Source organism: Ziziphus jujuba, chromosome 2 (genome assembly GCF_031755915.1).
Source record: "Ziziphus jujuba cultivar Dongzao chromosome 2, ASM3175591v1".
Taxonomy (NCBI): domain Eukaryota; kingdom Viridiplantae; phylum Streptophyta; class Magnoliopsida; order Rosales; family Rhamnaceae; genus Ziziphus; species Ziziphus jujuba.
In genome coordinates, this window is record NC_083380.1 from 6,333,761 (window position 1) to 6,346,454 (window position 12,694).

At 36.1% G+C, this 12,694-nt stretch overlaps 2 protein-coding genes across 2 annotated transcripts; both read right to left on the reverse strand.

Moving 5' to 3' along the window:
- Positions 1-1,183: 1,183 nt before the first annotated feature.
- LOC125422384 (DNA damage-repair/toleration protein DRT100-like) lies at positions 1,184-1,609 on the reverse strand. Its single transcript, XM_048473816.2, has one exon. It carries the CDS (start codon positions 1,607-1,609, stop codon positions 1,184-1,186), a length of 426 nt encoding a protein of 141 aa, XP_048329773.2.
- A 7,063-nt stretch (positions 1,610-8,672) lies between these two features.
- Positions 8,673-11,753, reverse strand: LOC132800684 (receptor-like protein EIX2). Its single transcript, XM_060814903.1, has one exon. It carries the CDS (start codon positions 11,751-11,753, stop codon positions 8,673-8,675), a length of 3,081 nt encoding a protein of 1,026 aa, XP_060670886.1.
- Positions 11,754-12,694: the final 941 nt, after the last annotated feature.

The following is a 12,694-nucleotide window of genomic DNA, read 5'->3' on the forward strand; positions in this document are numbered from 1 at the left end:
AAATTAATTTCTTTTAATTATAAATTTTGGATGCTTGACTTATTATATTTTATTTGATATTTAGTTGAAAAAATTGATGTCTTGGTTTCCGGGGAATACGAATAAAGGGTTTTGTGAAAATGTTTTAAAAGGGGAACTTTTCCAACCGAGAGAATTGTAAGGGTTTTGAGAGAAAATATTAATTCCAATTAATTATTATTTATCTACTTAATTATCGTGGTATTATAATTGTACAGTAGATAGGGTCACTCACTGAGATGATTAGCATCTCATATTTTTTAAATTCCGTTCCTCTAGGTACCAGGTTTGTCGGTATTCATCCGGAGCGGACTTAATCTTCATCGCTGTCTTAGTTCGAGAAGTACCATGTTCTTCATTTATTGAAATTGTAATATTTCTTTCATCCATGTTGTATTCTATACTTAGTAGTACTTCATGAAGCTCTGTATACTGTCTCGGACATTTATGTATTATTTATGCACTGAGTTACTGTTATTCTTTTGGAGTGCTATAAATTTGTGGAATCAACTTGTAGTATTGTGGGAGGAATAAGGAGATGAATATAGAAGTGTGTTCTCAGTGCAGGAAATTGTGGTAAGTCCAACCTTTAGGGGAGGTTCTGCCGGATTTTCCATTGGAGGGTCCGGTAGGGTTTCCCTAGGATCAGGGCTTGTCTAGGGTTCTGGTGAGGAATTTTGGACGGGTCCTGACAGAGAGAACATACAAATCATAACTCATGTTCTTCGAAATAGTACCAGAAAATTTATTTTTGGATAGATCAAGAAATTTATTGTTGTCATTTGGGATAGGAATGGACCCATTGAAGAAGTTTGAGCTGAAATCAACCATTGTAAATGAAGCTAAGCTTAATGGACTCGGTAGGTGACCTTCTAATTATTATGGGAAACATTCAAGAATATTAAGATGAAGGAACATTCCTAAAACCAGTAGGGCATGGAACCGGTGATGCCTGACATTTGACAAATCTAAATTAATGACTTCCTTTTGTGACTTTAGCCAAGCAGGAAATACAGGACCCAAATGGCATGAACCTATATGAAGATACCAGACTTGGAATGGGGAAACCCAATTGGAACTGACATTCAAGGTGAAAGAGTTAAAAGATAGAAGTAAATGTTTTAGCTTACCTTGCTTTAAAAAAATGTTTCAATGACTATAGTCGTCAAATGATTGGAAGAACCATCAAAAGTATCAACTTAGAAAGTTGTCCCAAACTTTCGAGAAGAGTTCCATTTAATTCATTCCTTCCTAGCCATAATACAGAAAGAATTTTCGTTAAACCTAAAGAAGCTGGGATGGGACCATGACGAGAGTTATAGAGCAAATGAAGTTCAACAAGATTCTTGGGCTGACCTAGCCATTCTGGTAACTTACCAACTAGGTTATTACTTGACAAATCCAAATCCTGTAGACTAGGTAGTGGCTTCCTGGACAGACAATCTGTTCCTTTAAGGATTTCGGATATAGTACCAGTCACGTTATTACTTGATATATCAAAATGCATCAGGTAGCAAAGTTTTCCAATAGAGCTTGGAATCTCACCCTCAACATGATTTTCAGGAAGATTTAAGCGAGTAAGAAATGTCATGTTTCCAAGGAAAGTAGGAAGTTTCCCTTGCAGACAATTGGATGCAATATCAAGGACATGTCTATATCTTTTCCCATCTTCCCCTCAACAATTCATGGCAACTTCTGTGAGGTTATGATTACCAGCAACATATAAAAACTGCAAATTAGGCAGCTTACTAAAACTAAAAGTCAATCAGCTATTTCTGGATTGAAGGTGTTAAAACTAAGATCTAAGGAAACAAGTGAAGAAACATTTACAAAAGGAGGAGGTGGAATGGTAACAGATAAGCTACAAAATGAGAGGTGCAGCTCAGTTAAGGATGGGAGTTTGTTTAGTATCCTAATCCAGTCTGATCCTACCGTTGAAAGATTAACTCTTTCATCACAAGATGTTCTAAAGAGACAAGACTTGTCACCCACCCAAGATTATCAACATATGAACTCCAAGACTAAACATTAAGATACTGCAAGCCAGAGAGGTTCCCTAAATTTAGAAGAATTGCGTCACTAAACCCAGCATTTGGAGATTTAAATATTGTAAATTTTTAAAAGATCCCAAAATTTCAGGAATAAAGTATAACAAAAATTGTTACTAGCAAGTCCGTATTACTTGTTTAATAGAAAATATTGAACACCAGCTTCATTCTTCCAAATTTTCTTGCAATTTATTCCAAAAAATAGGCTTACGTTAATAATGACATTTCACAGAGTGATCAGTATTTAGTGCAAGCTAGAAAAGTTTCCTAAATGTGGAGTAATTGCACCACTAATCTAGTATTTGAGAGGTTTAAATACTAAACTTAGCATTTTTGTACTATTTATGCATTTGTATAAAAATGTAATTTTATTATTAAACAAATAATTTTCAACATTTCTTTTGAAATGTCTATCCAAAAAAATTAAAATGGTTATCATCAACATATTTGAAAAAAAATGGTATAAGAGCAAAGAAAAATGTATTGTAAAAAAATTAAATTGATAAAAAGAATATTTTTTATATTACTTTGTGTTGAGCATAATATGGCGATTATAAAGTTAAGGGATCTTCCTCCTTATTTTACATTTATAAGAAGTGTACAATTAAAGAAAAAAAAATGTGATCTTCCTCCTTACTTCGTTTTGTACCTTATTCTCAATTGATTTATGGATCTTTGACCTCTCAAAAAAATAAGATTCTCTTATTTGTTAATCAAGTTCAAAAACTGTTAGTGTTGACCTACCTGGCATTTGCCTAAAGTCCTAACTGCCGTAACATCATAGTTTGTCCTGATAGTTTGTCAAATTTATATTTTTGCTAATTATGTTTGTTTTTTCTCTTATAACTTTTATATTTGCATGATAGACTTGCTTGCCTGCACATTTACATGTATTTTTTTTTTTTTATTTTTTGTTGGTGAATCACATGTACATGTACTTACATGATAGTCTTGCTGATAATTTTCATTTTTTATTTCTGTAGTAATTACAGCTGGTCTTTGGCTTCCCTCTCTACACAATAGAAGACTTTTCATGGATGTGTAAACAAAAAAATGTCAGGGGTGTATATTTGTTGTAAAGCAATGTTGAGTCCTGCTGTGATAACCCTTTGTTAACAAAAAAACAATATGAAATTTTTGGCGTTTGGGTGAAGAGAATCATGTGCAAATTGCCCGAGGTTCTCTTCCCCTTTGTGTGGGTTGGTGTGCTGTGTGTGTCTCTCTTCTTGTCTCCCATTTGCTTCCTTTCCCTTTCTGTTTTTCTCACTTGAATTTCTCTCTGTTTCTATCTCTGCTTTTCCCTCTCCTCTTTCTCAATGCTTTCTCTCTTGACCTTCTTTCTCTATTTTGTTTTTTCTTTATTTTTTCTCACTGCTTTTTCTTTATACCATTTTTTTGTTTTTCTTTTTTCTTTCTTTTTTTTCTTTCCATTTTTCTCTCTATTTTCTTTCTCAACACCCACCACTTTCTCTCTAGTTTTCTACTATGTTTCTTTTAACTTTCTCTTACTGTCTTTTTTTCTCTCCACTTTCTTTTCTATTTTCTTTTACTAATTTCTCTTTGTGCTCTTTATTTCTAGTTTACTTTCAAAGTGAAGTGATAGCTATAGGGTAAATTATTTATTCCACATGCTATCAATGATTAGTTTTGATATGTCCTTAAAAAAATTAAATGTAAAAAAAAAAAAAAAAGCTATACTTTTATTATAACTATAGTATTATTATAATATATACCCCCCCCCCCCCAAAAAAAAAGGCATAAAATGAAACACATTGAAGAAACCAACCATTAAACAAATAAGAAGTTAGTAAAAAATTATATGTACAAAAAGAACATTTAAGTAAATTAATAATGATAAAAAAACAAAAAAAAAGTTAATTAGTAAAACAACCAACAATAGGCATAAAAAGCTAAATAAAGCAAAAACTAAATAAGAAATTGGCAACACAAGTTAAGAAAAGTAAAGAAACTAGTAAACTACGTACAACCGTTATACTAGACACCAGAAAATAAATCTCAATATGAACTTTAGTTTTCGTAAAGAGGACGAAGAAACTTTGAAGTCAAAGTAATACATAAACAATTTAACGTTGTGGCTGCATTTTATTAGTATTTTCTTTTAACCAAATAGTAAATGTCTTTACGATTAAAAGAAATTGTTAGAAGCTAGTTTCTCCATTGTCGCTCCATGGTGATGACAAATTGTAGTATAGACTCAATACTATCTATTTATGTAACCTGAAGTTCCTGTTACACACACCACCTTTTGCCCTCCATTCATAACATCTCTCTCTCTCTCTGCTCTGCTCTGGACCTTTTGTCGAAGTGTGCCCTAAGTATCACTCTTTTTTCCATCAGTGTTAGATGTTGTTATAATGGGAAAGAAAATTAGATACAATGTAAATGACAATTTGTCAAGACCCATCCAAAATTCCTCACCGGAACCCTAGACAAGCCCTGATCCCAAGGAAACCCTACCAGACCCTCCTATGGAAAATCCGGCAGAACCTCCCCTAAGGGATGGACTTACCACAAATTCCTGCACTGAAAACACACTTCTATGACGTCCCCTTATTCCTCCCACAATACGACAAGTTGATTCCACAAATTTCAGCACTCCAAAAATAAATACAGTAATCCAGTGCATAATAAATACATAAGTGTCCCATACAGTATACAGAGCTTCGTGAAGTACTACTAAGTATAGAATACAACAAGAGTGAAAGAAGTATTACAACTACAGTAAAAGAAGAACAGGGTACTTCACGAACTAAGACAGCGATGAAGATCAAGTCCGCTCCGGATGAACACCGACAACCAGGTACCTAGAGGAACGGAATTTGAAAATATGAGATGTTAATCATCTCAGTGAGTGACCCTATCTACTATATAATATAATACCACGGTAATAAGTAGATAAATAATAATTAATTGGAAATAATAATTTCTCTCAAAACCCTTACAATTCTCTCGGTTGGAAAAGTTCCCTTTTTAAAACCTTTTCACAAAACCCTTTGTTCGTATTCCCCAAAAACCAAGACATCAAATAAATACCAGAAACAGTAATAATTATATTTTAATTCCAATACAATTTCAAAATATTTATTTTAAAATCACAGTTCGGAAAATCACTTGATGCACCCACTATATACCAGTGGCGCCAACAGTACCCAGCGTCTCAAGGTACCGCCAGACAGGAGGTTATAGAAAGAAACCGGCATACGGTCGCATGGCGTCCCATCGCGCCGCTGCTAACTGGTGTCCCGGCCATGGAGGGGCCGCCTACCCTCATCCGATGGCAATCACAGGACAACCCCATAAAATCACCTGCGCGCTACTCACACCCACCCGCGCTAATCACATCCGTGTGCACACTAACCATATCACATATAAACAGAACACCAGTACGTGCACGGTGCATCTGAAAATCGTAAAATCCACATATTTAATTTGTATATCAAAATCTCACATTTTGCATAAACATAGCGGGTTTATTCCATCCACTTGAACCCGGAAATTTCTCCACAATTTCTTTATAATCAACATCATAAATTCCATGAAAATCCAACTCCACCAACTCCCAAATCCATCAATTTAAATATTCCAATTTTCCAATAGCATAAATAATTCTTGAAATATAATAATTAAATCACATAATATTCCATGGGCATACTTTATAAAAATTGAAATCACCAACATAAACAAATATTTTCCTTGAAATATTTGAAAATCAAATCATGCCCGATTTAATGTTAAAACCACAAGAATTTCGCAATCCTCAATACCGTAAAATAATTTTCACATTTGCATAAATTTATATAATGTATACTTTCTTTAATCAAATAAATCCATTAATAATTCCACAATAAATCAATTAAATATTTGGCACATAGAATTTAAATTCCAAATATTCAAATCACACATAATATTCACCAATTTAATTTCCGAAATTAATTTGAGGGTGGGTCACTCACCTTAAGCACGTATCTCAATCAAGATCCTCCATAGGATCGACTCCGCTACTTGCACGTGCACCTAAAACATCCACAATACACCAAACCACAAATATTAATAATTTAATCGGGTAACTCCCAAATGGGTACCCGGGGAGCGAACACCAAATGATATCTAAAATTTAGGAGTTATATACCGAATCGAAGCTCGAGTGATGAGGATCACAGATTCGGTCTTAATTTCCGGTGATCGGACTCGAGGTGGTCGGAATCTCACCGGAAAGCTTTCGGGTTTCGACTTCGCAATTCTCCCGAACCGTTGCGAATTGGCAGAAACGGATGCCGGATTCGGGTTCAGGAGGTCGAACACAGTCAGGAGGGATCAGCGGTGCAACTGGGTACTCGCCGGAACAGTAACTTTCGGTGAGCCGTCTCGGTCACGGGCAACCGTCGCCGGTGGTGGTGCGTGCGGTGGCCGTTGGCTGAGATTTTTTTGCAGATTTGTAGATCGAGGGGAGAGGAATCCAATGGGACCAACGGTGAGGCAAACGGAGGCCGGACGGCGGAGAAATCGGAGTTTGAAGAATTTCGGCCCCTCGCCGGAAAAAGCTCCAATCCCGGCGCGTCGGAGGTCCGGTGGCCGTGAAATTTGGTGGGTAGGCCGGACTTGAGGAGGTGGTGAGGGGTGGCTGGCGCGTGTGGAGGGAAAAATCGCCGCCAATCTTCGCCGCCTCGATCCGGGCGCGTCCGGCGGCCAATGGCCGTGAAATTTTGGGATTTTGCCGGAAATGGGGAGGGGCATCCGCATGGCCGGCGCATGTAATGTGAATCGGCCGGAAAATTTGAAAAACTCCGGCAGCCGATCGGTCTCTCTCTCTCTCTTTCTCTCTCCTCTTTCTCTTTCTCTCTCTTCCCCGAGATTTTTATCAAATAAAAGCCATCGTGTGACACTGTTCATTCCATGTGGACAATTCAGGTGATGACACGTGGCATTTCACTGTTCATCGACTCAAAAACATTAAAATATTACGGCATCCGGCAAACTTCACGCGTCCATAACTTTTTAACCGGATGTCCGTTTTAAGCGTGCTGCTAGTCTATGAACTCGTATCGAAGAGCACTTCACAACCATGCATGAGTCAAAGCTCATTTCCCCATAAATAAAAAGTCAACTCCGGCACCCCTTGGACAGTTTGGACCTCAACTTGCCTTGCTCATAACTTTCAAACCGTAGCTCCGTTTTCAACGTGCTACTAGTCTACGAACTCGTGCCAACGTGTACTTCGTAATGGTACCTCAGTCAACCTAGAATTCCAACTGAGTCAAAAAGTCAACTTTTGACCCCTTGGTCAATGGTCAACAGTCAACCTCGGTCAACATGCAAAAATTCCGACATGGTTCGGGACGGGGTGTTACACAATTGACCAAACCCATGTACTAAAATTTTGTCACACGGATTACCTTCTAAATTTTTAATACAAACGTTGGCTTTTTTTTTTTCTTTTAAAGAAAAATTCCAATTCGTATTGGAATCATTGAATCAAAACTAGTAAGAAAAATATCAACAAATTGAAGTTTTTGCTCAGTGGAAAACTCCACATGACAAAATGAGAAAAAAGTTCCTATTCACCGTTCACACTTGTCAAAGTTTGGTCACTGTAAATGCTATAGAAAGATTGATGCAATGAGGTTTCTTAAAAGTTGGACGTTCAGTTCAATTATTTTATATAGTACAAGCTGATCATAGGCTTCTCAATCCCATGATTAAGGTAAAAAATATACAGCAGCATATCATTTCCTTCTCTTTCTTTGTTTTTTTTTTTTGTTTTTTGTTTTTTGTTTTTTTGTTGTTTTTTTGTTTTTTTGTCTTTTTTTTTTGTTTCTTTGTTTTTTTTTTTGTAGTTTTGGGTAAATAGCTGCATATCATTTCCTTCAATATTGATTTGAACACAACGTTTATATAAAATAACAAATTAAATAAGGATGGGAAAGTGAAACAAAAGAATAGATATATTTTGTAATTATATACATTATCTATGTGTTAAGGAAACCTTTCTCCTTCAGGCCTTCAAACAGTGTTTTCATAGACTCACTTCCAAAGAAATGAAGCTGATACCCAAACCTTTTCTTCTCTTTTAGGATATTTGGACCAAGTAATTTGGTGAGGTTTCTCACTTTTCCATCTTGAAGTTAAGAACAGAAACCTTTTCCTTAGACCACCATCACATCACTAAACCTTCACAACTTTTACTCGTACAAAAATTGAGATTTTCAAATATAATAAAATACATGCCTCCCTCCCTTCTAGGCAAAAAAATAATAAATAATAATAAAAATAATAAAGAGAAGAAAAAACAAATACTTTGAAGCTTGAAATGTAGATGATACATAAGTAATAGTTCATAGATGGGAAGTACATTTTCAAATAAACGTAATATTATTTCGAAATGAAATAATAGTTCATAGATGAGAAGCACATTTTCAAATAAACGTAATACTATTTCGAAATGAAACTATAGAAAAACTATTGAGTGAAATGGGATCTTGACAAGTAAAATGAATTGACATAAACCAGTAACAAAGACATAAACCAGTAACAAAGAAAGCGGGGTATACATTTCAAGATAACTAAGTGAAGAAAGAAAACAGACTGTCATCTTCTTTGGTTACTCCCTCGATTCCTTTGCTGTCTGGTTCTGTATTTCAACCACAGATATAGTATTCTATCTAAAACTCTCTCAACAGCATCGAAGTAGGCTACGCTCCAAGACCTTTTCATCGTGATTACCAGATAGGGAACAAGAATTCCTGCTGCAAATCCCAATCCAATGCTCAAGCAAAACCATTTGTCAACAAAGCTGTCACCACTTGTATTAGCCTTTCGAGTAGTCAATCCCTTTTCTGGATCATCGTCATCATCATCATCACTTGGACATTTTACATCAAGTGGAATGCCACAAAGGCCAGTGTTTCCAGCAAAAGAAGGTGCATCAAAAGTTGACATGTGATCTGTATAAGGGATCCTACCAGAGAAGTTATTGTTTGACAGATTAAGGAACCCCAAAAATGAGAGTGATGCCAAAGTTTGAGGAATAGCACCTGAGAACTTATTACTAGAGAGATCAAGTGATGACAATTGCTCCAACTTTGAAATGCTTTCGGGAATGTGTCCGCTGATATGGTTTCTGGACAAGTTCAGAAACACCAAACCTGACAATTTTGTTATCTCTCTTGGAAGATCTCCACTCAAATTATTTCCTGAGAGATCTATGCCAACTAAAAGGGAGAGGATCTTGCTGAAACTCTGAGACTGGTCTTTCAGAGTTACAACAAAGTTTTCTTTATAATAGGTAGTCCCATACATCCCATAAAGCAGATAATGGTTTATGATTTGCTCCTGTTTCAGAGCTTCGAAATCTCCAAAACTAGCTGGAATGCTGCCATGGAACTGATTTCTTGCCAGGTCCAAAACTTGTATCGAACTTAAATTTGATAGCACTGGTGGAAGTTCTCCTGAAAATGCATTGGCTCTCAAGCTAAGAATTCTCAGTCTTTCGAAACCTTTCCCAATCCATGGTGGAATTCTACCAATTAATCTGTTGTTTCCAAGATCCAGTGTCTCCAAACTTGCTAAGTTCTGGAAAGATGACGGGATCACTCCGGAGAACTTATTGTCATTTAGGTGCAATGTTTGAAGCAAACTTAGGTAACCTATGATGGCAGGGATTTTTCCAGACAAATTGTTGTTACTAAGGTCTAGTGCTTTAATATAAAAACAGTTGGCAAAGCTTGATGGAATGCTTCCTGTTAAGTTGTTATTAGAAAGATCAATGACTTGAAGACCAGGATTGTTACCTATAGAAGCTGGGATTTCTCCATTTATCTGGTTTCTAGAAATAGAGAGGAAAACCAAGGAACCACTTATGTTATCTGGAATAATACCAGAAAATTTATTTTTGGAGACATCAAGAAAGTAAATTTTGCCGGCTGAAAGAGGAATGGACCCTTTGAAGAGGTTTGAGCTGAAATCAACCACTGCATTTGAAGCTAAGTTTAGTGGACTTGGTAGACGACCTTCTAACAGATTATAAGAAACATTCAACCATGAAAGGCTAGAGGAATGTTTCCAAAACCAGTTGGGTATGGAGCCAGAAATGTTAGCATATGAGAAATCCAAAGTTCTGACTTGCTTTTGTGACTTAAGCCACGCAGGAAGTGAAGGACCCAAATGGCATGAATGCATATCAAGATACCAGAGTTGGAATGGGGGAACCCAACTGGAACTGATATTCACGGTGAAAGAGTTTGAAGATAGGGACAAAAGGTTTAGCTTACCTAGCTTTGAAAAATGTGTTTCAGTAATTATACCCATCAAATGATTGGAAGAAACATCGAGATAAGACAAATCAGGAAGTTGTCCCAAACTTTCTGGCAAAGTTCCGTTTAGCTCATTCCTTGCTAGACTAAGACCAACGAGAGTCTTGAGCTGACTAAGCCATTGTGGTAATTTACCAACCAAGTGATTTTGTGACAAGTCCAAGTTTAACAGACTAGCCAGTGGCCTTTTAGAAAGGCAATTTTTTATTCCTTCAAGGAATTCAGGTAAAGTTCCATTCAAGTTATTACCTGACATTAAGAAATGCATCAGGTTGCAGAGTTTGCCAATAGAGCTTGGAATCTCACCCTCAACATTATTGGAACCAAGATTCAAGTAGGTGAGAAATGTCATGTTTCCAATGGAAGCAGGAAGATTCCCATGTAGTTTATTCCCCCCTAAATCGAGAACTCTTATCTTCTCCCATCTTCCTCTAAGCAATTGGCAGCAACTTGCTGTAAGATTGTAGTTACTACTAAGAATTAAACTTTGCAAATTAGGAAGGTTGCTAAAACCGAGTGGGATTCTTCCAAAGAAGTTATTTAAGGTTATATCAAAAGCAACAAGGCTAGTAACATTGACAAGCCAATTAGGTATTTTTGAATTCAACTTGTTGTAACTGAGATCTAGGACGGCAAGAGAAGTTAAATTTACATAGATGAGAGGTGGAATGGTACCAGATAAACTACAATCACATAGATGCAACTCAGTTAAGAATGGGAGCTTGGTCAGGGACTTTATCCAGTTTGATCCTACCTCTGAAAGATCAACTTCATTCATCACAAGATGCTTTAGAGAGACAAGACCTTTTACCCATGCAAGATTATCAACAAGTAAACTCAAAGACTCGAGATCAAGATACTGCAAGCTAGACAAGTTTCCTAAATTTGGAGGAACTGAACCACTAAACCCAGCATTTGAGAGGTTTAGATATTGCAAATTTTTAAAAGATCCAAAAAATTCAGGAATTGGGTTGTCATCGAATGTGTTGAAACTCAAGTCCAAATGCCTTAAGGACTTCAGTTTTGTTAATGAAGGTCTAATTTCCCCACTGAAGCTCCCGAGTTCATACCTGCCAGAAGAATCAAAATCTTGCAGATGAGGATTATGAAGATCAACTGCAATAACAGCTCCAGTAGTGTTCTCACAGCTTATTCCCCGCCATTGACAGCAGTTGCTTGCCTTCCATGAAGAAAGCCAGTTTTCAGGATCATGAAGACCGTTCTTGAAGTCAATTAGAGCTTCTCGGTCTGACTTCAAGCAATTTATCGCCTCAGCATCAGTGTTGGGAAGAAATTCACCTATGATTGAAAGGCAGAAAATCAGTAACATTAGTGGGAGACCTGTAATTGTTTCCATCATAGGTAAAACCTTTATGCAAGAAACCATAAACAAAAATTCAAGAGTATAAGTTTTGTTCTAGTGAAGAGGAATAAGAAACTTTGCATTCAAAGCATGCAAAAGTGGTCGTATTTATTCTTGAAAAAGTTAGTGCTGATTAATAATATAAAATTGCTAAATGGACCGTCTTGGTTCAGCATTACACGGTGATAACAAATGGTATAGACTCATTACCGAATTTGGAGACAAGCAGGTTGAATTTTCAAGCCAATGAGGAAACCACTGAGAAAAAGCTCTCTCGGTGAGTGATCTCTCAAGCTTTTAATCAGAAAATAATAAACTATAGCAAAAATGACTACAATCAAATCTATATTACTTCTTTAACGCAGATACTAATGATCATCAGCTTCTTTTTTCCAAATTTGTTGCCATTTATTCGACAAAAAGCTTACTTTAATGGTGACATTTTGCATATAGTTGAAATTAGTTGCATCATTTATACATTTTGATTCTTCAAACCAGCTTTTTCTCTCTTTATATCTCTGTAAACAGAATAGATTTGGAAAGCCTCATTGAGTGATTTAGTGGAAGAAAACAGACACAGCTTATGATTAAAACAAAGGGCAAATAGAAGGAACCTTTAAAGCATTCTATAGTAGGATTTTTGCCTTTCAACACTGAAGTCTAAGATATGATATAAACTAAAGTAGGTTTCATTCAAATATTTTCTCATTGCCAATGTGAAAATTTAAATCCAACACTCAAGCTGTCTCTCTGTTAGGAAACCACAAATAAAATGCCATGTGATAATGCTATTGTTGTGTACCTGATATTGATGTAAATTTTTTTATTCTTATGTAGTTCTTTGCCTGATTTTATGCAGAAAACAATAAACTCTAAAAAAATGGTTACAATGAGAAGTCCATATTAATTGTTTAATACGGTAATAATGAAGATCA